This window comes from Wallemia mellicola (assembly GCF_000263375.1).
Source record: "Wallemia mellicola CBS 633.66 unplaced genomic scaffold WALSEscaffold_3, whole genome shotgun sequence".
Lineage (NCBI taxonomy): Eukaryota > Fungi > Basidiomycota > Wallemiomycetes > Wallemiales > Wallemiaceae > Wallemia > Wallemia mellicola.
In genome coordinates this window covers 397,912-422,158 of record NW_006531960.1, presented here as the reverse complement: position 1 = coordinate 422,158, position 24,247 = coordinate 397,912, and the positions used below count along the sequence as shown (strand labels likewise).

At 42.1% G+C, this 24,247-nt stretch overlaps 15 protein-coding genes across 15 annotated transcripts; 5 read left to right on the top strand and 10 right to left on the bottom strand.

Moving 5' to 3' along the window:
- Positions 1-31: 31 nt before the first annotated feature.
- Positions 32-1,012, bottom strand: WALSEDRAFT_31462 (N-terminal nucleophile aminohydrolase). Its single transcript, XM_006956671.1, has 4 exons — positions 853-1,012; positions 740-804; positions 315-695; positions 32-266 (listed from the first exon to the last, which is right to left on the bottom strand). Exons 1-4 carry the CDS (start codon positions 973-975, stop codon positions 218-220), a joined length of 618 nt encoding a protein of 205 aa, XP_006956733.1. The 5' UTR covers positions 976-1,012; the 3' UTR covers positions 32-217.
- On the bottom strand, positions 1,006-2,901 carry WALSEDRAFT_59572 (NAD(P)-binding protein). The gene is made up of 4 exons (XM_006956669.1): positions 2,868-2,901; positions 2,394-2,818; positions 1,568-2,344; positions 1,006-1,521 (listed from the first exon to the last, which is right to left on the bottom strand). Exons 1-3 carry the CDS (start codon positions 2,878-2,880, stop codon positions 1,730-1,732), a joined length of 1,053 nt encoding a protein of 350 aa, XP_006956731.1. The 5' UTR covers positions 2,881-2,901; the 3' UTR covers positions 1,006-1,521; positions 1,568-1,729.
- On the bottom strand, positions 1,030-1,681 carry WALSEDRAFT_62717 (hypothetical protein; the record flags this gene model as incomplete). The annotated part of the gene is made up of 2 exons (XM_006956670.1): positions 1,030-1,521; positions 1,568-1,681. 2 exons carry the CDS (start codon positions 1,679-1,681, stop codon positions 1,030-1,032), a joined length of 606 nt encoding a protein of 201 aa, XP_006956732.1.
- Positions 2,895-4,353, bottom strand: WALSEDRAFT_31460 (hypothetical protein). The gene is made up of 3 exons (XM_006956668.1): positions 3,244-4,353; positions 3,034-3,196; positions 2,895-2,987 (listed from the first exon to the last, which is right to left on the bottom strand). Exons 1-2 carry the CDS (start codon positions 3,816-3,818, stop codon positions 3,184-3,186), a joined length of 588 nt encoding a protein of 195 aa, XP_006956730.1. The 5' UTR covers positions 3,819-4,353; the 3' UTR covers positions 2,895-2,987; positions 3,034-3,183.
- On the bottom strand, positions 2,895-5,839 carry WALSEDRAFT_59571 (hypothetical protein). Its single transcript, XM_006956667.1, has 5 exons — positions 5,215-5,839; positions 4,848-5,167; positions 3,244-4,799; positions 3,034-3,196; positions 2,895-2,987 (listed from the first exon to the last, which is right to left on the bottom strand). Exons 1-3 carry the CDS (start codon positions 5,723-5,725, stop codon positions 4,398-4,400), a joined length of 1,233 nt encoding a protein of 410 aa, XP_006956729.1. The 5' UTR covers positions 5,726-5,839; the 3' UTR covers positions 2,895-2,987; positions 3,034-3,196; positions 3,244-4,397.
- On the top strand, positions 5,381-8,111 carry WALSEDRAFT_59570 (glycosyltransferase family 39 protein). The gene is made up of 4 exons (XM_006956666.1): positions 5,381-5,511; positions 5,562-5,904; positions 5,954-7,575; positions 7,619-8,111. Exons 2-4 carry the CDS (start codon positions 5,762-5,764, stop codon positions 8,074-8,076), a joined length of 2,223 nt encoding a protein of 740 aa, XP_006956728.1. The 5' UTR covers positions 5,381-5,511; positions 5,562-5,761; the 3' UTR covers positions 8,077-8,111.
- A 35-nt stretch (positions 8,112-8,146) lies between these two features.
- WALSEDRAFT_67611 (YVTN repeat-like/Quino protein amine dehydrogenase) lies at positions 8,147-9,729 on the top strand (the record flags this gene model as incomplete). Its single annotated transcript, XM_006956665.1, has 5 exons — positions 8,147-8,371; positions 8,417-8,530; positions 8,577-8,710; positions 8,755-8,902; positions 8,947-9,729. The coding sequence occupies 5 exons, from the start codon at positions 8,147-8,149 to the stop codon at positions 9,727-9,729; spliced, it is 1,404 nt and encodes a 467-aa protein (XP_006956727.1).
- A 43-nt stretch (positions 9,730-9,772) lies between these two features.
- On the bottom strand, positions 9,773-10,143 carry WALSEDRAFT_27440 (hypothetical protein; the record flags this gene model as incomplete). Its single annotated transcript, XM_006956664.1, has 2 exons — positions 9,773-9,923; positions 9,974-10,143. 2 exons carry the CDS (start codon positions 10,141-10,143, stop codon positions 9,773-9,775), a joined length of 321 nt encoding a protein of 106 aa, XP_006956726.1.
- Positions 10,144-11,245: 1,102 nt separating this feature from the next.
- WALSEDRAFT_31456 (putative rRNA pseudouridine synthase) lies at positions 11,246-15,107 on the bottom strand. Its single transcript, XM_006956663.1, has 3 exons — positions 13,040-15,107; positions 12,723-12,992; positions 11,246-12,556 (listed from the first exon to the last, which is right to left on the bottom strand). The coding sequence occupies exons 2-3, from the start codon at positions 12,914-12,916 to the stop codon at positions 11,290-11,292; spliced, it is 1,461 nt and encodes a 486-aa protein (XP_006956725.1). The 5' UTR covers positions 12,917-12,992; positions 13,040-15,107; the 3' UTR covers positions 11,246-11,289.
- WALSEDRAFT_43394 (hypothetical protein) lies at positions 11,246-16,689 on the top strand. Its single transcript, XM_006956662.1, has 4 exons — positions 11,246-12,602; positions 12,654-12,753; positions 12,813-12,992; positions 13,040-16,689. Coding segments are annotated over exons 3-4 (2,046 nt in total). The 5' UTR covers positions 11,246-12,602; positions 12,654-12,753; positions 12,813-12,990; the 3' UTR covers positions 15,084-16,689.
- Positions 15,110-18,001, bottom strand: WALSEDRAFT_43392 (P-loop containing nucleoside triphosphate hydrolase protein). Its single transcript, XM_006956661.1, has 4 exons — positions 17,971-18,001; positions 17,730-17,793; positions 17,669-17,681; positions 15,110-17,622 (listed from the first exon to the last, which is right to left on the bottom strand). Exons 1-4 carry the CDS (start codon positions 17,972-17,974, stop codon positions 15,175-15,177), a joined length of 2,529 nt encoding a protein of 842 aa, XP_006956723.1. The 5' UTR covers positions 17,975-18,001; the 3' UTR covers positions 15,110-15,174.
- Positions 18,002-18,180: 179 nt separating this feature from the next.
- On the top strand, positions 18,181-20,436 carry WALSEDRAFT_67606 (hypothetical protein). The gene is made up of 3 exons (XM_006956660.1): positions 18,181-18,760; positions 18,805-20,215; positions 20,259-20,436. Exons 1-2 carry the CDS (start codon positions 18,393-18,395, stop codon positions 18,908-18,910), a joined length of 474 nt encoding a protein of 157 aa, XP_006956722.1. The 5' UTR covers positions 18,181-18,392; the 3' UTR covers positions 18,911-20,215; positions 20,259-20,436.
- On the bottom strand, positions 18,985-20,597 carry WALSEDRAFT_62706 (RNI-like protein; the record flags this gene model as incomplete). Its single annotated transcript, XM_006956659.1, has 3 exons — positions 18,985-19,293; positions 19,337-20,215; positions 20,259-20,597. 3 exons carry the CDS (start codon positions 20,595-20,597, stop codon positions 18,985-18,987), a joined length of 1,527 nt encoding a protein of 508 aa, XP_006956721.1.
- A 331-nt stretch (positions 20,598-20,928) lies between these two features.
- WALSEDRAFT_59563 (sugar transporter) lies at positions 20,929-23,038 on the bottom strand. Its single transcript, XM_006956658.1, has 11 exons — positions 22,964-23,038; positions 22,903-22,910; positions 22,830-22,853; positions 22,776-22,782; positions 22,332-22,672; positions 21,826-22,285; positions 21,415-21,779; positions 21,352-21,366; positions 21,283-21,305; positions 21,105-21,237; positions 20,929-21,078 (listed from the first exon to the last, which is right to left on the bottom strand). Exons 1-11 carry the CDS (start codon positions 23,031-23,033, stop codon positions 21,049-21,051), a joined length of 1,476 nt encoding a protein of 491 aa, XP_006956720.1. The 5' UTR covers positions 23,034-23,038; the 3' UTR covers positions 20,929-21,048.
- Positions 23,039-23,769: 731 nt separating this feature from the next.
- WALSEDRAFT_53616 (hypothetical protein) lies at positions 23,770-24,234 on the top strand. Its single transcript, XM_006956657.1, has 2 exons — positions 23,770-23,831; positions 23,877-24,234. Exons 1-2 carry the CDS (start codon positions 23,781-23,783, stop codon positions 24,144-24,146), a joined length of 321 nt encoding a protein of 106 aa, XP_006956719.1. The 5' UTR covers positions 23,770-23,780; the 3' UTR covers positions 24,147-24,234.
- The last annotated feature ends 13 nt before the right edge of the window (positions 24,235-24,247 follow it).

Genomic DNA, 24,247 nt, shown 5'->3' with positions numbered 1-24,247 from the left:
TATTTGTCAGTTTTTACTTCTTCTGGGGTTCGTTAGTTGAAGTTTTAAATCAAAGCTCGAGGGAATGTCCAGTCAGTAAATCATTTTCTCATTCAAGATGGATTATGAAGTCTAACATATCTTATATTTGGTACGTCTTTAGTAACTCATCCCTTTGGACATTCCCTCTTGCATTAGAAGAGACTCACATCATGATGGTTTGAGTTCAAGAGACAAATTAATCCATGCGCGATTTAAGTGAGCGAGTGATCATTTTCTCAGGTGTGCTAGAGTGTCGTTAGTTGTTTCACTGGACGAACAGTCCGTTTACTCACATAACGTGAACAACAGCACCCCAACCAGACAAAGCATCACGGTCAACACCATTCAGGAGTGTCTGTGAGATCGTTTCAAACAAATCTTCAGCTTCTAGGTCTGGCTCCCAGAGACTCTCTGCCATACCGAACATTTTGTCAGATGCTGTACCAGAAACAACAAAGTCCTTAGCGAAATTCAAACAACCGATTAAGTCAGTAGCTGCTATGAAAGGTTCTCCGTTGTTTGGATCCAGTCCAGCGACAACAGGCTCGACGAAATAGGGAGACCACCTTCTCTCATACAAGGTAGAGCTGACGAGGTGTGCGAAGGTATTTGGCTCTATCTCTCTACCCTCTTTAAGCTTGTACATGTTTGTCCTGAATCTGAATGTGTCTCGTCTGTATCGTCTAAGATATAGTGTACGCGTCATAAGGCTACTCACAGCGTGAGGACATCACTAGCCAAACCAGGCAAACCAACGAATAACTTTTGCGTTATCGGAAATACCTAGGAGTATGTTTAGTATCTAGCCATCAGCACATAGCGATATCCCACCTTCTCAAAATTGGCTGCTAAACTCATATTCCTATTACCCAGTCTGAGATCTCCTGCTATAGCGACACATTTCTTCCCTCTCATGGCTACCACAGAGCCACCGTTGTATTCCATTATCGACATTTCTGATCTTAGTTGATGACGGTATAGTCTCAAGGGTGATTTATCAACATTTTACTACAAAACAGCTAATAGACTCTCCAGCGTGGATTCCCTTGATAATATTTCCTTCAACTCTCCCCACAATTCGTCTAATGTTTCTCTACCGTCCAACTTTGCTTTTCCTAATCTATCCAGTTCATCCGCCAATTGTTCAACGCCGCGCTGTCTGCCGCGTTCACCACCTAGTTCCTCTTCAAACGTTACGTTAGATGTGCTCTTCTGCTTGCGATCCTCCTCTTCGTGCTCTTTCGCGTGTTCGATAGCTTCGATGTCTTTTGGGAGTATCTGATGGGCACTAACCCTTCCGATGTTACTCACTAGACTCCTACATCGCTCTAGCTGCTCAGGGGAAGCTTGTATATTCGTCAAATGTGATAGCGTCTGGTTAGCAAATGCTCTCAATCGTCCAAATTCCCTGCCGTAGCCTACTCCAGTTATGTAGCCTTCATCAAAGCCCGGTTGGAGATGAGCTTCCTTCCCGTAGCTTATCCCCTCTCTGTATCCTTCCTATAGCACACTCAGTCGGTCTTCTCGGAAGTAGAATCTGACTAACATCCATGAAGCGATCTTCAAGCTTATTCCAATCTTTGTCACGCTGTTTGTTCTCTAGTTCATCATCTGAACCACCCCAAACGTCGTCTTCGATAATCTTATCTTCCGAATCCATGAATGTTATGATGCAAGAGATCTTTTTGGCAGTAATACAAAAAAACATCTACCAGCTCTTCTCATATTCGAGAAGGCTTTTGTAGGTATCAACACAGGTTTGCTCGTAGGCTATGAAAGTGCTTTTCAAAATTGATTTAGCTTTTCTGTTGGTGTACCAACTTTGATTTACTAATTTACCAGCACCGGGATTACCCTTTGGTACTCTCTTCGCTACTTCCTCGCCATTGACGCCTTCGTGTACTGCATCGAGCATGTCTTGCCATGTCTTGAAACCGCCATCGCAAACGCAGACAAAGCGTTCATTGGCAGCTTCAGCTACTTTCAAACAATCGACGTGCATTTGCGCAACATCACGTACATCCGCGAGATTCGTCATCGGGTTGCTGAATGATGCAGGATCATCATCGATTTTGCTCCCGTTGAAGAAGCTATAAGCCCATAAACTGGATGTATTGAGAGCGTCTGCTCTATCGGCTTGGCGTATAAGGGGTCCGAGGATAAGCGGTGGTGTTATAGTGGACAAACTAAACGACGGTGTCTTTTTTTTCATGTACTCCCAAGCAGCCTTTTCGGCTAAGGTTTTGCTAGCTCTATATTTAGATTGCGCGCGTGCATTTATACCCATCTCCTCACATTCTTTCGCAGAATGCTCATTCCAGTCCTACGAACGTTGCGTCAGTAATTAAGACACACTAACAAAGCTTACTGACCTCCTCTGTGAACATTCTAGGAGTATGTGGTTCAGGGTTTACAACGGCAGCTACGGAGCTCGTTAGGATGACTCTGCGTACTGTTTTGCTTTTGCTCGCTGCGTTGAGGACGTTTAACGTACCGCCAACTGCTGGTTCGATTAAATCTGATGGCTCAATGGCATTGAAGTGGAATGGAGAGCTTATGTGACAGATCCCATCGACATCTTCTGTGATTTTATCGAATACTCCGATTGACCTCATATCTTCTACAATCACGTATTCAAACTTGCTAGCTTTCTCTTCTCCTAAAAGATTGTGCAGTGTTTTTACCAAGTAGTTGCCTTTGTCTGCGCTCCTAACTGTACCTCTAACGCTGTACCCATCCTCAAGCAATTTCAACACAGTCCAGCTTCCAACGAAGCCGTTAGCACCTGTAACTAAAACTTATACTGTGCTTTAGCAGTTATATACAATAATAATTTGACAACCCACTCAATGCCGTCATTTAGTTGATGATGATTGTGTAAAAACAGCTAAAATTGTACAATTGTGAAGTTTTAAAACTAAGAAAGTAGAAATTGAGTATATTCTATTAATTCACGCTTTGATGCACTGTAATTTTCCATTAAAAAGGTTTCAACATTTAGGAACAACTTACGGTATAAGAGTAAAAATACACCGCCAACACTTTGCATTGACGTTAAAATAACACTAAAACGATTGAGCTAGATGTCTGTTGGTTTGTTTCACTTTAACGATACGAAATGAGCACGAGAGTACTATAGCACAGTGCGCTATGCAAGCCAGATTACCAGCCGGAACTACAAGCGACGTTAGTGGAATATAAAATACTAAAAAGATGGCTCACCCGTGATAATCAGGTGACGAAGATAAGTAAGGATTCGTCGATCGCCGAGTTCTACGATACTTGGATAAGTCGTTCTCTGTAAGATTTCTACCAGCTATTGATGAACTCGATGGTTGGTTTTGGATTGTCGTAGTCGACAACATTTTTGTCGGGTATTGATTATCGCTACGTTCCGGTGTGGACCTATACCTTCGGTGAGATGTGTTGATAGAACTGACACTATTTTTCATCCTCGCAAGGTGTGTGGCTGACTCGAGTTCTTCAGCTTCAGCTTGACGTTCATCCTCCTCTTTCAGCCTTTCTTCGGCCTCCTGGCGAGCAAACTTTTCTTGTAACTTTGCATTGAGCATACCAGAACTGTTGTTGTGCCCGCCGAGAAGCATCCTGGCCCTCGTTTCTCGTTCCCAGAGGATAGACTTTCTGAGACTTTCGCTCAGTTCCGAGGCCAGCATGTTGCGTCTAATTGTGCGGGGTGATTGGGGACGTGCACCGACCGGGGCATCATCCTCAGAGCCAACTAGTGTCGAAGCATAGCTAATATCTTTAGAAGACTGTGCAGGTGAGGATTTCGACATAATCGCACGGGGTGCGCCCTTTGCGGAAATATCCGGATTACTGTTCGAGCGTGAGCTGTTGTGCTTTATGGCAAGTTGCTCGAGACGCTTGCTGTTCCGTGCATTGAATTCTATGCCACCATCATCAGAGTCGTCGTCGGAGTCGAGTTCGTTCGCGTTGGGGGGAGGGGGGAGTCTCCTATTGTTATTATTGTTGTTGGTGCTACCGTTTGCCAAGTTCTGCTGGCTGTTGAACATAGTACTGAGCAAGCTGAGCTTATCCTCGCTTGGGTAGATTGATTTATTGGAGAGGAAATATGTGAAGCCACCAGCAGCGGACATAGACCGCTTTGGGAGCTTCTCGAAGCTCAATGGCTGGCTGCTGCCGTCGTCGCCGCTATCGCTGTACTCGGACCAGGAGGAATCGTCGTCCTCAGAGATTTCTCTCTCTACTGAGCTCGCTTGCTGATCATCTGAGGCGGAGGTCGAAATGTAGAATAATTTCCCTCGCTTCTTGTTTAAAGGTTCCATGTTCAAGTTCATCATTGCTCTTCACTGTTCGATTGCAAGGTCATACCGTAGATCAGCTGACGACGGTCTTCAAATTTCTTCAATTAATTTATTTACAAATTCTAAATTCTCTGTTAATATGCGCACGTCTTCAAACTTCCGCGCTTCTTTTGTTCTCTCTATTTGCTGCAGCAGCTGCGATTGCTGTTCGAATAGTGCCTGTAACTTGCTGTCGTCACTATCGTCGAGCTTGCTCTCATCTTCCCTCGCCTTGGCTGCCATCCGCTCTTTCTCCACTTGTCTCTTGAGTAGTCCCATATAGATCCCCAGGCTCCCCTTAAACTTGGTCGATATCGCTCGGCAAAGTGCCGTGGGTTCGTCAAACTCTTTTATCAGATATTCTAGGCGTTGTGTTTTCGCCATCAATTCTTTTGTCGCTATAGCATCACCCTTTATCTTATCGTTTAGCTCTTTCTCTAGCAAAATCGCTTCCTGTCAACGTGCGTGAGAATCGCTCGGGTAAAACATATCACACCTTACCTTGTATGCACGCATGTAGCGCGGTATAAATACTCTCATTTCTTGTCGTTCAACAACTTTCCAACATTCTAGGCAGACCCTAATTCCGGTTATTTCCTCGTCAAGCCGACACATTCTTATCTTGCCTGAGGGGTCTTTCGTCATCACAACACTTGCTCTGCGCTTTATTGGGTCCTTTTCTACGACTGCAGCACTGACAACTCTACCGCACATTCTACAGTGATGCTTCCGATATTTGAGTGGGTTGAATTGCACGTGAGCAATCGGGCACCATTGTACAGCCTTATCGTCCTCCCATTTAACTACGTTCTGCTCTTGGGCTATGTATGATTAATTTAATAAGGCGTCAAGATGAAACATTACTTACATCGCAACCTAATGTCAGAAAGTAAACCAAAGGCATCATTATGTTTATTGTGTACTTCAAAGAGCTTATCAAGACGCCTCATGAGTCTCCTATCGTTTAGCATATCTTTATCGTCACGCTTATGTTTATCTCTCTCGTTTGTGAAGTCCTGGATCCTATCCCTAGTGACGCCTTTCGGTTGGAAGCCCACCCTGTAAGGCGTACGCCTATTTCCTAACATACTAGACATACTAAAAGTGCTGGTAAACGACGGTGAACGCGACTTCGCGTATATTTGATAATTAAGATCAGGTATCGGTGAACTAGAAGTAGATGGCTGTTGTACCGTACTAATACTCCTATTAAAGCTATGCTTGGGTATTTGGGATATCTGAGCTGTCGACGGGCTTGCTATTGGTGAGGACTGGCTTGAGAGCGTACGCTGGTGTGCTCTCCGGTTGTTGCTGATGTTATCAGTTGGTCTCAATCGTCTGAACTGTGTTTTTGGTGCGTCTTCTCCATTTTTGCTCATTTATCTCCTCGTCGTTCGCTACAACCAAGTGCGTGGATGAATACGCAGGAATACAAGCTTTTGCTCGCTATTTCTATAGTAACTTTTATCGTGAGATGCTATAGACTCGGTAGTCCGCCTTCTGTCGTCTTTGACGAAGTCCACTTCGGCGGTCAGGTTTCTAAGTATATCAAGCAGCGGTAGGTCGATATTTGATAGCAATTTATAATCTATTCACACAGTTATTAGATTCTTCATGGATGTGCACCCTCCTCTCGCCAAATTACTTCTCACAGCCGCCGCTGCTATATTTGGGTTCAACGGGAACTTCTCTTTTGAGCACATTGGAGACGACTATGTCGTTCATGACGTACCATATATTGCTATGAGGGCAGTACCTGCTCTCCTTGGCGTAGCCCTCACTCCCCTCACGTATCTTATCTGTCGATCACTCCAGTTGAAGCCAATTTCAGCCTTGCTGGGAAGTTTGTTGATCACATTCGAGAACGCGTTAGCGACACAATCTAGGCTCATCTTACTTGACTCTCCTTTGGTTTTCTTTACTGCTCTCTCGACGTATTCTTTCATTAAATTCTACAACCAGAACAAATCAAAGACAGCACATTTCACCCAGGAATGGTGGTCGTGGCTCTTCTTGACTGGTTTATCACTCGGAGCAGTACTCAGTGTTAAATGGGTCGGTCTCTTTACCGTTGCTACCATTGGCGTAGCTACTGTTTATCAGCTTTGGGAATTGCTTGGCAATTTATCTATACCACCACGCTTGCTCTTTAAGCATTTCACTACGAGAGCATTGTGTTTGATAGTTATACCAATCTTATTCTACTTGTGGATGTTCGCTATACATTTATCGATACTCAATAGATCAGGAGGTGGGGATACCTTCATGTCAGCGGCTTTCCAACATTCTTTAAGAGGAAACAGGTTGCAAGATACTTACGCACCAGTTGGTATGGGATCGGAAGTTTCCATTAGACACTTACACTCCACTGGTGGTTACTTACACTCCCATGAACACGATTATCCAACAGGATCATTCCAGCAGCAAATAACACTCTATCCATACACTGACGATAACAATATCTGGCAGATCGTAGAAAGAAGTGATAACAATGGCGAACCTGATCACCATGATTATCATAATGAGAAATTCAGACAAATCTACAACGGAGCTGTAATTAGACTCATGCATTTGGATACAGGAAAGAGGTTACACTCGCACGATCACAAACCTCCAGTTAGTGAAGCTGAATTCCAAAATGAAGTTTCTGGATACGGTTTTGAGGGATTCAATGGGGATGCTAATGATAACTTCAAAATTGAGATTGTGAATGGTGACTCAAGAGATCCTTCATCGTATAAGGAACTCAAAGCAATTAAAACTCATTTCAGATTGAAGCACGTTCTTAGTGGTTGTTATCTCTTTTCACATAAAGAAAAGCTACCAGAATGGGGGTATGGTCAACAGGAGGTTACGTGTAACAAACAGTCTCCCCTCGAGAATAGCATTTGGTATGTCGAAGTCAATAGCCATGGTCAACTTGAAGATAACGAGAATGTTGAAATGGTAAACTACCGCCCAATGGGATTCTTGGAGAAGTTCTACGAATTACAAAGTGTCATGTGGGACGTGAATAATGGTTTACTTGAGAGACATGCTTTTGACAGTCGACCAATGTCTTGGCCTTTATTTTTACGTGGTATCAATTTCTGGGTTAAAGATCATAAGCAGATCTATCTGATTGGAAATCCTGTCGTTTGGTGGCTTGGATTTGTAGCTATCCTTGGGTCTGGTGCCTACCTCGGTTTACTTACGTTGAGAAACAAGAGAGGCTACTCTGATTTTGATGGTGAGTTGCTTGTTTTTGTAAGATGACACTGACACTTCATTAGCCAGCACCAGACATTACACTTTGATCTCTTCATTCGTTGCATCTGGGTGGGCTCTACACTACATTCCATTCTTCTTAATGGAGAGACAACTATTCATTCATCACTACCTACCAGCTCTGTTCTATTCAATTGTGATGATATCTGTAATTTTCGACTTAATAACGAACAAGCTAAGATCGAGAATTCGTTTCCAGCTGGCTGGATTGATACTAATTGTTGCAATGATCGTTTACTTCAAATTCAGTCCTTTAATGTATGGGTTAGAATGGACGAACAATGAATGCGAGAAATCTAAATGGCTATCATCTTGGGATTTTGCTTGTCAGCAATTCCCAACAAGTTACGATGATTATGCCCAATACAAGGATGTCTTACAGGAGAATATTGTAGAACCTGCTAACGACATATTTGAGGAACTACAATCAAAAGCATCAGATAATTTAGCTCAGTCGACTTAATTTAATTTGTATAACAAAAAAATAATGCATTTCACTTCCTAGGAACTTCTTTATCGACAATCATCAAGTCATGTTGAGTGAAGTTGTCGTAGCATCTACTGCAGGTAGCAGTGTACATGGTAGCGGTGGTGTACACATATATGATGCACTCACCGGTAGTTCCTTGCATTCTTTCAAAGGTTCAAGTGGGATATCTGCTGGATGTTCTGTCGTGCTGAGTACAAAACTGGTCGGTGGGATAGTAGCAACACCACAATCTGATAAAGGTGTTTTGAACGTTTATTCCTGGCAAAAAGTATGTCTTCTCTCAAAATCACGAATATGGCTCACAGTCGTATAGGAGCAACTGCATAGTAAAATTATCCTTCCGCAGAAACTCACGGCCTGGTGCGTATCACCTGATAACTCATTCTGCGCTGGTGGTACAGATGATGGTAGAGTGTTTTTATGGGAAGTAAGTAGAGAAGAATTACAAGAAGAAATGCTCACGATCTTCTAAGATAAGTTCAGGCGTATTGTTTGCAAGCTTTGATGCACATTATCGTCGTATAAATAAGCTCGAATTTGATGAGAAAACGAGCGTCTTGGTTAGCATTTCAGACGACGCGTCTGTGAACGTCTGGCTAGTATCTAGGTGGGCAAACTAATACCGATTGAAGTATATATTAATGATAGTAGACTCCTAGATGAAGACTTACAAGGACAGCTCCCCGTGCCATATTGCACATACACCGACCACACTTTACCAGTAAAGGATCTTTATGTCGGATTGGGAGAATTCCCTGATGCGAGAATATACACGAGCTCACTCGACCAGACTGTAAAGGTATGGTTTGCTAATCAAACAAGATGCAGCTAATCAAAGTATAGATATGGTCACTCAAAACACGCTCACTAATCTCGACAATTGAATTCCCAACAGCATTAACATCATTAGCCGTGGACAAGTTAGAGCGTAGGCTCTATGTGGCCTCAAACAATCAAATTTACAGAGCAGATTTGCATGAGAGACAAACATCCTTGAGGGCTGGCGACGATGATACACATGAGCGTGTTATAAAATTACCAAGAGAGACAAGCATAACGACATTAAGCTTTAGTGTATCTGCAAACACAGTCTACCTCGGTTGTCAGGATGGTTTGATAGAGTGCTACGACGTGAGATCACACCAGCATCTCAGAACCATGGGTAATGGCAAAAACGCACTTGCAGATATTAAATCCATCATCAAGCCTATTGACCTGGGTGGTGTTTCTTCGGCTACAGCCATTTCAGCGAATGTAACAGGATCAACAGCTGCAGCATCGTCTGCTTTACCACCTATTTTACCTTTCGGTAACCTCAAGAAGACAATTGGTGATTCTGATCGCGACAATCATTCTGTCCAAATTCGTACTGGTGTCAAATCAGTCACTGATGGATTCTTTGATACACTCTTTGACGAGACAAGCGATGAAGTGATTGTTAAACAATCAGCAGAAAGTAAACCAGTAGAGAAAGATGACGGACGTGTCAAGAAACTCAAAGAGGAGCTCCAAGAATCTAAGGTAGCTCTTGAGAAAGCGAACAAGATCAACGAAGAAATGTGGGATGCAGTCAACAAACTAAAAAGCAAGAACACAGAGGGCACGAACAAGAGACAAAAGAAGTAGAATAATAGAATAAATTTGTTGTATCATTAATCATAATCGTTAATTAGATATTTCCAGTGTCTTTGTTAACTTTTTCAGCAGTTCTGTTAGCGTTCTTAGCGAGCTCTTCTGGTGTAGCATGAGGGTCTCTATCAGCTTTAGCGGCCTCCTCTGAGCTAGTAGCAAGTGTAGGATTCCAGCCAGGTGCGTGATCGCTGCTTACATCACATTAATATGTGTACATATGGGAAGAGTAGAAACTCACTGTGGTGACACATCCTCGCCGTGCTCGTTCTTGTTTCCTGCTTTGTCTTGCCTTCTACGTTCTTGTTCTATCACCTTTGGATCTTGCTTTGCTTGACCTTCCACACTCGATAAAACGGCGCGGGAAGTGAAAATTGTACGTGTTTGCTGACGTGCGAATCTAGTGAGCATTTTTATTTTTAGTTGGTTGTAATGGTAGTTATTCAACAAACGAGTTGATCCTCATTTGACGAAATTTGGTGTGGATTAAGCACCTATGACGTTGTTGTCATCCCACTTGTCTGGCGCTCTATTCCGAATATTTCCTTGGATTTCTTAGAGTGTTGGATAAGAATGATATACCCACTCAATACACAACACTTTCCTTTTTCATAGATGTCTTCTTACTCATCTTGGGACATTAATAGAACCAATAAGAAGGGAGGTGTATGACTAGCGTCTTGGCTATAGACATCCGTAGATACTTGATAACGGCAGTAAAATACATTACCTACTATTCAAGATCTTTCGTCATACCGAGAAATACTAAAGCTAATGAAAGTGATCAGGATATCAAGCAATGGACTCAAAGTTGAATACTATTAGCAGCTCGTGGAATTACTACCCTATTCCTACAGTTTCGGTAATGTTTCAACTCTGTAATATTGTTATGTAGGTACTTAGTAGGGTTACGCGGATCGAATATGCATCAAAACACCATAACATACGCTCTAATGCCATTCATCTCTTAGTACGAGGGGGTACGTCTTGTTCTCGCCTGGTTGGTCGTACAAATCGGTGCACACGAACTGATATATGATATAAACCAAAATTGCATCATCTGCAACCTACAGAGTTGATAATGACGTTAAGACCTTAGATCGTACCTCCAAATATACAAGAGGACTATAGCTGATCTCAAACAGTGACGTATTATGTACGACCATCAGTAATATCTTACGTTAATACCATCGGTTTGTCACTCCCTGGATGTTGTGTATCTGTTACGATATTGGTATAAGGATGATTGAGATCTCGAGAGACGACAACCAGTTGAACGGTTGTTAAGCAATTACATAGCTTACATTATAGGAAACTCTCTCTTAAAGCAAAATCGAACATCGTATCAGCCTGCTATGTTACAGATTTTAATCGACGCAGCACAGAAATGCAGTGACAGTTTATAACACGCCTTATATCCCTACAATATTAAGATCTAATAGACAGACAACGTGACTACATAACAGTGTGATTACAAAATCAGCAAACAAACCAAGAGAATTGAGTTATAAAGATTAATACATGGAACGCAGATAAATTACAAAGATCTAATAAAAATTACTCCTTGGCAGCTTCTTTTGCGGCGGCTTTTGCGGCTTTCTTTTCAGCTTTCCTACGTTTTCTCTCCTCCTCATCTTCTTCACCTTCACCTGCGGCTTCTGAACGTCTACGCTTCTTGTCTTTCTTCTCTTTCTTACGTTGAGCTTCGGCATCATCAACTTCCTCAGTCTTCATTGGTGAAGCTGGCTTTTCAACACTTTCTACCTTAACCTCTTCCTTAACTTCCGCGGTTGGTTCTGGTTGGGTTGGAATCGTTGTTGATGTTTGGCTATAATCAGTGTAGCCGTTCTTCCAGCTTTCAGGAGTTGCATCAGTGTGACGACCGAACTTGTCAAGTTGTCCATCCTTGATCATCTTCTTCTTTTGTTGAGCTCTTGGACCGAGACCCCACTTTCTTGGGAACCAGTCACGTTCCATAATACAACGCTTGATCTTTGCTACGACACCGTGGTCGACGGTTGACAAGTCAGCTGTTGACATTTGCGCAATACCGACAGCGATAGCTTCACCCTTTGTTGTCATAAGGACGACCTCTTCGTTAACTTCAATGCCATTTTCATATCTTAATAAACCTGGAATCATAAGCTTGGCACCATAACAGAGGGCGTTTACGGCTGAATCCTTTACAACGATTCTCTTGTAGTTAACAAGGAGAGCTTCGAGTGGTCTGATGACTCTACGTAAGTAAGATTCGTCTCTGGTGTTGTCGTAAATCCATTGAGCGTCGAGAACATCGTGCATAGAGACGATATCATCATCTTCGGACATGGCACCTGAACGAACACGTCTGAGTTCTTGCATGTGACCACCAACACCGAGGAGGAGACCTAAGTGAACACACAAGGTACGAATGTAAGTACCAGCTTCACATGAAACCCAGAAGACAGCTAAACCACGGTCATTGTCGAATTCTATGAGGTTTGATTCGTAGATGGTTCTGATACGAAGTTGACGCTTGACAGCGGAAATCAAAGGTGGACGTTGGAAGAGAGCACCTGTGAGTGTTTCGATAGCACGTGGGAGAGCAGCTGGGTCTTGAAGTTTGTCGTGAAGACGCAAGACAGCAACGTACTCCTTACCAGCACCTTGTTGAGACTTGACGAGACGGGTAGCTCTGTCGATACAGACGATGAGACAACCAGTGACCTTAGGATCGAGGGTACCTGAGTGACCGGTCTTTTCTGTACGCAACATTCTTCTAATCCAAGCGACAACTTCGTGTGAGGAAGGGTTTGAAGGTTTGTCAAGGTTAATGACACCGGATCTGGGGAGGGTTAGAAGGGTAATAAGGAAAGCAAAATGAGCTATTCGTGAGTAGATCAGAATTGCAGATACAGTATAAATTGATTATATCGTCAAAGAATTTCAGGTGTGAAAAGAATCATCAGAGGATAAACAGGAATAGCTCATTTTGAAGAAGAAAAACTCACTTAATGTAAGTAACCAAATCCCTCTTTAATGGTGAGCATCCAAATGGCAGTGGAGTGTAATGGTTTGATCTGACTAGCAACTTGTCGTAGTTCTTCAACAACAATGGCCATTGTGAAGTATCCAATTGAGTTACACCATCGGATGGTTTTACTATAAAATCCTGCTGTGCTTGGATGGCTGATAGCGTAGACATCAGATTTTCAACTAAAGCGAGCTCAAGAGAGAGGAAGGCTTTGTAGAGAAGACGACGAGATAAAAAAATAAAAAATGTGAGAAATATTTATTCCTTCTTATCCTTATTTATTTATTCTCTAAGGAAATCGTCTAAATTATTATACAAATCCTCTAGAATAGAGGACTATAAGCAGATAACGAACTTGTTTAAGAATTTGTTCAAATCTACGAAACCTTCAATTAAACAATCGAACGAGTTGTTTAATAGAAATCTAAATAGTAAAAACCCTTCCATAGACACTTTAGTAACGCATTACAACAACTTGAAGACATCATCGAATAAGGATTTCCTAGACAACAACAAACTTTCAAAGACTTTGTCTATCTTATCTAAACAAAGTTCACCTTTTTTGGATCAATTCTGTGAGGATATACGCAATCATTGGAAGTTGGAACTCTCGAGGCGTGATTTCCAATTCATTATACAAGCATACGTAAACCAGCGTAGAATAAACAAAGCAGTCGATATCGTACGCACTTTGGATAATCCTTCGCTTGCTATATTCTCGGTCCTTCTCACTGGTTGTTCAACCCACAACGACTACAACGCTTATCAGCGTGTACTATCAATTATGGAAGAGCGCGACATTAAACCTGACTTACATATCTACAACGCACGTTTAAAGTTGGCTTTCCAATATCACGATATAGATGTTGTAGATAGCCTCCTAGAGGATCTAAAAATGGATGGCTATCAACCAGATTTATTTACACACACTATTCTACTAGATGGTTATTCAAGGTTACATCAATGGAGTCGAGCAAATGAATCTGAAGCTTTTCTTAGATCGAGTGACACGGACATAGCAAGCTGGACGTGTATCCTATTGGCTACTGGTCGCCAACATGGTCTTGAAAAAGCAAAGGAAGTCGTTGATGAGATATTTTTAGCAGGTCTATCACCTAATGATATTGCTTTATCTCACCTCGTCGGATTATCACAAAGGCCTTCATCAAGCGAAGATGCGAAGATTCTCATAGATGATCTCTCTGCATATGCTGGTGTTGAACCAGGTAAACACACCTACAGAGCAGCTTTAGAGCATCTCCTGATGGTAAACCTTGATGAAGCTTATGAATTCTGTATCTCTATTCCAGATCAACGATCATTGGCGGTGACTTTACCACTCATAACTGCACTTGCGGGTAATAAAGATGGTACAGCACTTGATAATTTACGCAAAATGTTATCAATTTATGATCAACTTGATCGCGAGCGATTAGATACACGTGTATTAGCTCATATGCTTCGAACATGCGCAAAAGCTGGTGATGTACAAACAGCAATTGACATTCTTGTCGATATGAAAACAAATAGTGTCGATTTAGAAAGTCAATTCACAACTTCATTCATAGTCACTCTCCTTCACGCTTCAAGTGATTACTATCAGGCGTTTAGACTTTATGCTAACGTCGTTGATAGTAAAGCAACTCGACTTGATGCTGCTGGATTCTCAACTATCATTGCAGAATTTTGTGGTCTCAAATTCCAAGATGAAAATATCGTACCAGCTGTACTATTCTCTGAAATTCTAAACGATATGCGTAAAGCTGGTTATCCCCCAGACTGTAAAACCTACACCAGTTTACTAGATTATTACGCTCATGTGAGGGATAACAGGAGTATTGCAAAAATAGAAACACTCTTGAACGTTGATAGATCAATAATGCCAGATATATACCTCCATAATGCCCTCCTTAATGCTCATAATAGAGTTGGTAATGGTGGAAAATGCGTTGAACTCTATAATGCACTTTTATTCTCACGTAGAGCTGATAACGCGTCTTTATCAATAGCATTAGATGTAAGCGGTAGTAGGAACACACCCGCTGATTCAATCCATATTTGGAATTTATCAAAGAAATACATCAAACCTAATAGGAAGAATTGGGAAACTCTCATAGAAGCCCTTGTTAGAAGAAGAAGGTTTTCAGATGCTCGTAATGTCACCTTCAATAGTGAAGAATTCAAACCAGATACCAACGCAATTGAAATTTTATTTAGAATGACAAGAGCATCTCGAGATGAAAAAGAAATCACAATTCTTAGGAATTACTTACTAGAAAACCACATTGATGACTACAACGCAATAAAAAACACAGTCGACATACCTTGGAAAGAGTAAATCACACAATGTACTATTAATATTTAGCATATATAATAATAATGTTTTTGCATTCATGAGAAAGAAAATTATGTGAAAATAAAGAAACATTTTAAAGCTTGTCGTAGAAGTTTTCGAGAGGTGGAACATCTTCCTTGAGACCCTTACGCTTACGAACGTCCTTGACGAGAGCTTCAAGCTTAGATCCCTTTTCAAGTGGTGAACCGTTCATGAGTTCCCAGTGATCGAAGACAGCTTGTGGGAAAGCTTGACCACCAGTTGCAGCACGGAGAGCACCGTTGAAACCGAATGACTCCAAGACCGGCAAGTAAGCCTTGACAGTGTACATTGGAGTACCTGGTCTTTGTTCTTCCCAGTAAACCATACCACGACGTCTGTTGAGGGTTGAGTAGATACCACCGAGACATGTTTCTGGACATTGGATTTCGACAGAGTACATTGGTTCTTGAAGACCTGGGTCAGCTAACAAGTGAGCGGCGTAACAGACACGACGGGTGACTGGAATAATTTGACCACCACCACGGTGAATAGCATCAGTGTGGAGGGTAACATCCAAGATGTTAAATCTAACACCTCTCATGTTTTCTTCAGTACAGACACCTTCCTTAGTAACCCATTGGAATGCAGCAACACATGAATCCTTGATTTCGTTAAGATATTGAACACCCTTGGTGATATCGATCATAACGTTTGGACCAGTGGTGTCTGGACCGAAACACCAGATCTTACGAGCATCAGCAACATCCCATCCATAAGTGTCAGCAAGGTAACGTGCACGAGTCTTTGGATCATCTCTTGGAGTGAGCTTGCCGTTTTCGATGTCACGGGTGAGTTCTTCTTCCAATGGTTGAGCAGTAACCCAGAGACGGTTGTGCTTGTTTTGTGACTTAGAAAGAGCGGTCATTGATGACTCAGCCTTGACGGTTTCACGGTAACCAACGACTGGGTCAGACTTCTTAAGAGCAACACCTGCGTGATCGTTTTCGAGATCGTTCAAACAGATTTCCAAGTGAAGTTCACCAGCACCAGCGACAATGTGTTCACCAGTTTCAGCGATCCAGGTTTGAACACATGGGTCAGACTTGGAGAGACGCTTAAGACCTTCAACAAGCTTTGGAAGATCGTTGGCGTTCTTAACTTCAACGGCGACTTGGACGACCGGTGAGACAGAGAACTTCATGACCTTCATGTTGTGAGCGGTTTCTGAGGTAGTGAGGGTACCAGACTTGAGCAAGAATTGATCAACACCGACCAAACCGATCAAGTTACCAGCTGGACAATCTTCAATGGCTTCAACGTTACGACCCATCATAAGAACAGTACGTTGGATGGTCTTAACGAAGAGATCATCCTTCTTACCTGGGATGTAGTTTGGACCTTGGATACGGATCTTTGGACCAGATGAAACGGTACCAGAGAAGACACGACCGAAAGCGTAGAAACGACCCTTGTCAGATGTTGGAACCATCTTTGAGACGTAAAGCATAAGTGGACCCTTTGGATCACAGTCACGGATACCAATAGCTGATTCGTCATCGAGTGGACCTTCGTAGAGACCTTCAACACGGTAACGTTGAGCGGTCTTTGGTGATGGAAGGTTGATAACAATCATCTCAAGGAGAGCGTCACCAGCTGGCAAGAACTTACGCATGACAACCTTGAGGAGTGGCTTGCCTTCGAGTTCTCTCTCGTCTGAGGTGAGAGGAATTTCGAGCTTGTCAACCATGGTGTTAACGACGTCCTTCTTGAAGTTCATGATAGCGTCGAAGAGACGGAAGATTGGGTCGAGAACGAACATGTTGAAGGCACGGTCAAGGGTCTTGCCATCAGCATCAGTGTCCTTGTTGGTCCATTTCTTGGTCTTAGGGTTGAAGTAGTTGTCACCCCAGAGCTTGTCCATCATCTTTGACTTGTCAACACCGAACTTCTTGGCGTAACGACCAGCGAATTGACGGAGGGTGAAGGCCCAACCGTGGAGACCGGAACCGAAAGCAACGGTACCCTTTTCTGGGTAGACTTGTGATTCACCGATGACTGGGTCGTTGTAGGTAGCGATAATGACGTTAACGGATTCGATGGTACGTGAGAAAGATTGGTAGAGATCTTCCTTGCCGACTTGCAATTCCAAGAGAGCTCTGTCAACCTTGTTGATACAAACAACTGGCTTGATACGCTCAATAAGGGATTGACGAAGGACAGTCTCAGTTTGGACACAAACACCTTCGATACAGTCGACGACAACGAGGGCACCATCGGTAACACGAAGGGCAGCGGTAACTTCAGATGAGAAATCAACGTGACCTGGGGAATCGATCAAGTTAATCAAGAACTCGTTACCTTCTGATGGTTGCTTGAGAGCCTCCATGTCTTCCTTTGGGAGAGGGAAATACATAGAGATAGCGGTGGATTTGATGGTAATACCACGCTCCTTTTCATCGTCACGGGTGTCCATGAAACGCATGTCACCAGCCTTGTTTGAAGCAATGATACCAGCTTTACCAACCAGAGCATCTGAGAGAGTACTCTTACCGTGGTCAACCTGGAATGGGATTAGAAAAGGTTGCAAGCGAGCTAAAATTGCTTACGTGAGCGATAACACTGTTAAATTTGTAAGTAAAAAGTTCACGAGAAGAGACACAAACTCACCTCATGTTACGGATTTGTGTTGGTTTGTCCATGAGCCCTCTGAGCTCATCAATAGTGAATTGAACTGTGAGATTTTGTTAATATATCACTCTGGGTGGCTATATAGAGGTCGCTAAAGTGGTGATAAAAACTCCAAAAGAGAAGACAAGAGATGGTAGAGCGAAAAGTACAGAGATGATATCCCCTAAGTAGATAATACCACAATAACGCCTTAAATATAGCATTCTTTTAATATACTCACCCATTTTGGCTGGATTTGATGGTTTTTGACAAATCTGAACTCGAGTGAAAGGGAACGATTTGAGGGGGAAGAAAAAAAATTAATTTAATACTCCAAAATAGAAGTCAATCTGGATGACACTGATAGCTTTTAGATTGTTTTTCCAAGTCTCCTAAAGGATAGTTTAATATATGACACATTACGATGTTTCTATGGATTTGATGACGAATGAGAGATGAAGTCTGTCATGCCACTAAGAACGTTCTATAAGTGCTATTATGCTATGTATCTCTCACAAAATTGCTCTATGGGACTGGCGCTTCTGTAAGAACGCACAGTGATCGGGTCTTCTTAATAGCAGTTGTGCTACGGTAGAGCTACACTTCTGGTTACACATATATTCATTTTCTGCTTACCCACTCCTTTATTCACCAACGACCAAGATGGGTGACTACGAAAGATTGCTAAATGCAGCCAAGAGCTTTTGCGAGTCGTTTGGAAGGGGTGAGGAGCTACCATCTATATTAAGTCATTTCAGTCCAAATGGATACGTATTCGAGCATGGACCACCATTACCTCAGTTGCCTTATCTTGGTAAGACGTTCGAGGGACAAGAGGAAGACGAGCTCGACGGTGGTACATATCTAGTAGATTATTTTAAACTTGTCAACAAATACCTTAATATAGAGAACGAACCGGTTTGGGATGGCTGGTCGGTCGACGTGCGATATTCCAGTGAGGGCGAAGCGACAGGCGCTATAGTTACCTGCAAAGGAGAAGCGACATTTTTGAACCGCAAAACTGGCAAAAGGTAGGTCGACTTCCCTTTGTCCGATCTCTTTTAATACATAACAGATGGGACGAAACATCACTCTATCGTATGGAATTAGATAGAGGTGGTCGAATTACAGGCCTCGATATCTGGGCCGATGTTTACAATGCAATCGCGAGCTGCAGATGAGCTTCCAAGATAAGCTTTAGGATAATATTAGAAGGATTTCTATAGTACACTTAATTTATACTTGTATCACTAAGTTATTCTCGTTCGTCATAATACTCGAAATATCTACGGCGGTTTACCACGGGGATCGCTCTGCATTGCGTGATATTAAGAGAACTAAGTAGGGGTGAACACTTGATGATCTCATTCAAGGACTCCTCATCAATCTTGGTTTTCATTAATCCGAGTGTTTTCAGTCCTTTTAGTTTGGTTATACCAGCCACAACATTTGCGTCTATATTGCACTCATTAAGCTGCAAATTTTCCAAACAGCGAGGGTCATTCGCCATGATGGCATCGTTGAATGCTGCACCATCGAATGTCGACCCCGATAGATTCAAATACTATTGGATGTCAACGTGTTGGGGTAGTTGAGCTATGACCTACCTTCAATTTGCTCGTAATATGGTATGATAAACACTGACTTCCTTTCAACCGCGGGTTATTGCTCCATTCGAGCTCTTCTAGTGCAAAACCTTCCAGAGTGTTTTCTGTCGGCGTAAGACGCCCATCAACCAATAAGAACTCATTATCCGACGCGCTTGCTTTCCGCATCATGCCTGACATCCACAACACCTTGATGCTACTGCTCTTGAGTATTTCCTGGTAGAATGCATTGAAGCTGAACAAGTCCAAGCTCATGAAGGAGATATCGATCTTGACGAGCTGGTTGTAGAGGTTTGGAGGTAGAAACAGCATTGGGTTTGATAGACTTTCACAATTACTACAGTTGAGCACCTTCAATGAAGGTGCTAGTGTGAGCCATCTCCCCAAGGCTGCATCGGAAATGTTACATTCTGCGACATTGAGATGTTCCAGTTGCGATAGTGGCTGTAGATTAGCATTAACGGATGAGCTGATCACACTATCAAGCATTTGATCCCATTGCGCAGTATTCTTAGACCCTACTTTTCCCGTAGCATTGATGTCTAAGCGCTTCAATTTGACACAATTACTGAGCACCTTCGACAGTCCCGCGAGTGGTATCGCTGTAAATGACACATCGAGGTGCTCTAATTCGGATAGCATCTTGATCGCATCTATCGAACCCTCTCCAATGCTAAGACAACCTCTCAGTTTGAGCGTGCGAAGATGAGGCGATTTCCTCACGAATTGTGGGCCAGACTTGTCTGATAGCTCGCTGAAACCAGTGAGATCCAACGTCGTTAGTCCGCCTGGTAACTCTCGCAATAACTTAGGGTAGTGCTGTCGACTTAACGAAGGAAGACTATGGTCGAGCTTGATAGATGGCGGGAGAATAAAAAGCTATTTTATGTAAGCTCAGCTATAGCATTGCAACCTTACTTACCTCTCTTATCAGAGTAATACTCATTAAATCCGCATATTTCGTCATTATAGCATCACCCAGCATCTCCCTATCAAAATCAGGCAATCGGCGGAAGCTTTCTACGAAAGTGTCCCTAGAAGATTCATAGAGTTGTTTGAACTTGTCGACTACGATGGATATCGAGAGTTCTTTCAAAGTTGGCGCTCTCAGAGGTGGGACGTATCGCGTAGCTGAGAGGTTGCTAGAAGGCTCCTGACTGGCATTTATCCATAGCCGCATTCGTATGTCATCGTCTATTTTAGTGGACTTGTTCGATTTGCTTCGATTAGATGGCTCGATATTAAAGTTCTTCCTCTTCATTGTAGCGAAGTAAGAAAGCTTAGATACTAGTATGGATGTGATTATACGACACCCATACAGCCCATTTTGAGATGGACTGCCTCGCTTTTGACAGACTCACGAACATCACTGTCGTCACTGATTCAAAGTATAAGGAAGCTGCACAATCTAAGAAAGTATTATACAAGAAATGCGTATATCTATCATTCGTAGAAATTATTTTTGAGGGTACGTCATACCTCCAACGGACTGGAAAACTGAAATTTACACATCTATAATCTGTAACGTTGAATTTTGTTATTTTCTTAAGTTCATTAGTATCATAAAATCTATTGAATAAACTGTGTGGGGTTTCTAAGCATTATCTAATTTCATGAGCTTGTTGTCATGCTCCTTGTTCTCGAGATTTTCAAGGTGCTCTGGGATGTCACCACTGAATCTATGTCTTTTTTCGTTAGGAACTATCATCTTGCTAGTGTCGTACTCGTCCCAGTGACGTGTTGGAACTTTATTCTCAAACATGTAGACAATCTCTTCGAGTGTTCTGCCGCGTGTCTCTGGAAGGAAGAAGTAGACGAAGACTACAGTGAGACAGCAGAGGAAACCATAGATGAGGGATACCATTGATTGAAGGTTTGCTTTACCTGGTTCATCATCATACCTTGAAAATTGTTAGTGAGGATCAAATATTGAAAGTTTGACAAACAAGTATGGTAAGGTGAAAGTGACCTAAGGTGGGGTCAGCTTAAGTATTTAAATTGTTTTCAGTACGTACTACGAAAGCAGAAATCTGTTTCTACGCGTTAGAAAATTTTCAAAGTGACAAAGTGACACTCACCCAGAAGCAGGCGGTACCAAGAGACATAATCTTGTTCTTGACACGACCACTAGAAAGTTCACTAGCACAGACCCAAGCGAGAGGTCCCCAAGCCAAGTTAAATACGAAAGTAAAGAGGAAATAGAAAGCGATGACGACTTTGTTGTAGGTTGGTGCCATAGCTTCATTCGTGTAGTTACCAACGCCAAGCAAACCCATGATAAGCAAGAAGACTGACATGCAAGCACCAGTCGACATTAGCAGCGGACGTCTTCCAAACCTATTGACGATGAAGAATGAGATGATAACACCAAAGAGTTCGACCAAACAGACACCAATTGTAATAATAAACTCATCACCAATGTTTAAATCTTGTGCGATGACGGCTGGAGGGGAACTAAGTAAAAGTTTCAGGATAGGGGTTTCACTTACTGATATAACTAAAAACGATCTGGATACCAGAAACCTGTTGGCAGATGAGGATACCGCATATTACAAATAGCTTGCGTGCATTTCCTCCTTTGAAAACGGTACCCCAAGTAGCATCTTTACCTGATGACTGCAACTCGTCATCTTTTGTCTGGTTGAAAACCTCCATTTCCTCCTTAACACATTCTGCTGCATCTGGTCTATCTCCATGGATTTTCCAGAGTGCTTTCTCAGCTCTGTCGGTCTTGTCGCGATAGATTAACCAACGAGGTGATTCTGGGATGATTGCTTGACCAAAGAAAATCATAAAGACAAAAATCAAGTTTATACAGATAGGGATTCTGTAAGCACCCGTGTCTGTACGATCTTTTGAGCCGATACCAACTGCAGCACCAATAACTTGACCAGTCGCAAGCAGCAACTGGAAACTACCGGTTACACTAGCACGTAAGTTTACAGGGACCTGCATGATGTTAGTTTGTCGATCACTAAACCAAATTTTAACTTAAAATTTCACTAAGGTAGAGTGGGGTCGCGTTACTCATAATACCAACACAAATACCAAGAACCATTCTACCGACAACAAAGATAGGAAGGTTTCCAGTCATGACTGTTTGCAGAATTGTACCGATTACACCCATCGCACATGCCGTTATGAAAGTACCCTTTCTACCGAAGTAATCACCCAAAAATGATGAGCTTAAAGCGCCTACAAGTTCACCAACGAAGACAATTGAGGTCGATAAACTTTTATCTGAACTATTGAAATGATATTCTCCTTCTGCGTTAATTTCGCCATAATCTTCTGCCCACTTCTTGGTTGCAAGGACACTGGTGAAATATGTACCATCTAGAAAAGACAAAGCGAGTCAATAAATACGCTAATTACTCAGTGTGTGCTCTTACCTTTGTGTTGTGTTAGTTATTGTCTTCATGAAAATTATCACTCTTACCATAACCCTGTGCATAAAGTCAGGTGGGTAATTAACTTTAAAATATTATCTTACATATAAAACAGCACCCATGGATGCCTTATTGCACTATTTAGCCAAACGAACATAAACACTCTAGTTAACTCACTATAGCAGCTGTGGGAAATAAGTTTAACTATACTCCTCATAACATAAAGAAACTAACTCACCATATAATAACGATTTCCTATACTTAGGGGACAAAAGTCCGTCCGTGAAAATATATTTAAAATCTCTCATTTTGATGTCCGCGAACTTTTTCGGATTTGGAAAGAGATAATGTGGAGAGAGGTGCGAGGTCCAAAAATTCCTTATATACAAGTCAGGTGACACCTCCGTAACTGAAATGACCATTTACGGTAAGGCGAGCCGGGGATCTAAGTGATCGAGTCAGAAAAGTTGTCTAAGATAGATAAAATACCATAGGGGATATCTCCATAATAGCGAGGACTTCTGAGAACATAAAAGTGTGATTTCCAGGTAACTCCTGGAGCTCCAGAATTTTCAGGAACATGATTTACCAAGAGAGGGGGTGTATCAGGAAGCTTCTACAGGGCGGAAAAAATCCAAATGAGACTGTGCGTATTCCGCTGCATACCCAACAAAATTCCAGCTGGGAGGGTATTCGATGGTATATATTGATTATAAGGGTAGAGATGACAACGCAGAGGGTCTGAGAGTTACGGAAGTTGATAGAAATAAATGAGAGTACAGACATTCCAATAACGAGATGCATACAAGACAGCTACCTTTTACTTCTTTAGTAACACTTGCTTGGCTTTTTTCGTTAATCAATCAATATCTCCACTTTAGATCGGCCAGGCAGAAAATGCAAGTAGAATATAAAATGTATAAGATTTATAAAATAAATTAATTGTAAAATAAATGATAAAATACATCATATAACATTCTTGATATCCACTGACGTATAGCGAGTTATCAAATCATTGTGGCACCATCACTGTAACAATCAAGATGCTTTCAAAGATGAGAATATTAGCAGCTCCTGTAAGGGGCTTACAATTGCAGCAAAGAGTTGTGAGTCTGCAAACTTTCTACTTACTCCAACTAACCACATGGTAGCAATTTTCACAGAATTTACCACGCTTTGGTAGAACATCTGAGCAAGAGCTCAAAGAACGCAATGAACAGCCAGAGAGTCCACCTCCAACTGCCCATACGGGAATCTACACGAGGACATCTGAGAAGATAGAGGAAAGAACAGAGACAGAGGAAGCAGACTCTGTCGAGGGTCCACTCAAGGACAGAACTAAAGGACGATCAGGCAGTGAAACTATCAGTGAGGAGAACGTCAGATCTGACCATGCAGACGATCCACTTAAGAATCGCTAAGCTGGCTATTGTGACGCAGTTTAATGAAATATAATGAAATAGTTAATTTATCTTGTATATTATATTTTATAACGACTTTTCACTCTTTAATTACTATCATC

Excerpts from the sequence above, each read along its gene's own strand:
- WALSEDRAFT_31460 (XM_006956668.1), bottom strand. The coding sequence starts at position 3,818 with ATGTCGAAATCCTCACCTGCACAGTCTTCTAAAGATATTAGCTATGCT.
- WALSEDRAFT_31462 (XM_006956671.1), bottom strand. The coding sequence starts at position 975 with ATGTCGATAATGGAATACAACGGTGGCTCTGTGGTAGCCATGAGAGGG. Across the intron at positions 805-852 it reads TAGCAGCCAATTTTGAGAAG|GTATTTCCGATAACGCAAAA; the intron begins GTGGGATATCGC and ends ACATACTCCTAG. Across the intron at positions 267-314 it reads GGTGCTGTTGTTCACGTTAT|CACACCTGAGAAAATGATCA; the intron begins GTGAGTAAACGG and ends ACGACACTCTAG.
- WALSEDRAFT_59572 (XM_006956669.1), bottom strand. Across the intron at positions 2,345-2,393 it reads CTAGAATGTTCACAGAGGAG|GACTGGAATGAGCATTCTGC; the intron begins GTCAGTAAGCTT and ends CAACGTTCGTAG.
- WALSEDRAFT_59563 (XM_006956658.1), bottom strand. The coding sequence starts at position 23,033 with ATGAGAGATTTTAAATATATTTTCACGGACGGACTTTTGTCCCCTAAG. Across the intron at positions 21,780-21,825 it reads GATCGTTTTTAGTTATATCA|CCGTCATCGCACAAGATTTA; the intron begins GTAAGTGAAACC and ends GTTCCCCTCCAG. Across the intron at positions 21,079-21,104 it reads GCAGAACACTCGAAGAGATT|AACACGTCACTGGGACGAGT; the intron begins GTCTACATGTTT and ends GAATAAAGTTCC.
- WALSEDRAFT_53616 (XM_006956657.1), top strand. The coding sequence starts at position 23,781 with ATGAGAATATTAGCAGCTCCTGTAAGGGGCTTACAATTGCAGCAAAGA. Across the intron at positions 23,832-23,876 it reads TACAATTGCAGCAAAGAGTT|CAATTTTCACAGAATTTACC; the intron begins GTGAGTCTGCAA and ends ACCACATGGTAG.
- WALSEDRAFT_31456 (XM_006956663.1), bottom strand. The coding sequence starts at position 12,916 with ATGTCTACGCTATCAGCCATCCAAGCACAGCAGGATTTTATAGTAAAA. Across the intron at positions 12,557-12,722 it reads GATTTGGTTACTTACATTAA|ATCCGGTGTCATTAACCTTG; the intron begins GTGAGTTTTTCT and ends AACCCTCCCCAG.
- WALSEDRAFT_59571 (XM_006956667.1), bottom strand. The coding sequence starts at position 5,725 with ATGAGCAAAAATGGAGAAGACGCACCAAAAACACAGTTCAGACGATTG. Across the intron at positions 5,168-5,214 it reads TTCTGACATTAGGTTGCGAT|CCCAAGAGCAGAACGTAGTT; the intron begins GTAAGTAATGTT and ends AATCATACATAG. Across the intron at positions 4,800-4,847 it reads GCTACATGCGTGCATACAAG|GAAGCGATTTTGCTAGAGAA; the intron begins GTAAGGTGTGAT and ends GCACGTTGACAG.
- WALSEDRAFT_67606 (XM_006956660.1), top strand. The coding sequence starts at position 18,393 with ATGGGTGACTACGAAAGATTGCTAAATGCAGCCAAGAGCTTTTGCGAG. Across the intron at positions 18,761-18,804 it reads AACCGCAAAACTGGCAAAAG|ATGGGACGAAACATCACTCT; the intron begins GTAGGTCGACTT and ends AATACATAACAG.
- WALSEDRAFT_59570 (XM_006956666.1), top strand. The coding sequence starts at position 5,762 with ATGAATACGCAGGAATACAAGCTTTTGCTCGCTATTTCTATAGTAACT. Across the intron at positions 5,905-5,953 it reads TCTAAGTATATCAAGCAGCG|ATTCTTCATGGATGTGCACC; the intron begins GTAGGTCGATAT and ends CACAGTTATTAG. Across the intron at positions 7,576-7,618 it reads AGGCTACTCTGATTTTGATG|CCAGCACCAGACATTACACT; the intron begins GTGAGTTGCTTG and ends ACACTTCATTAG.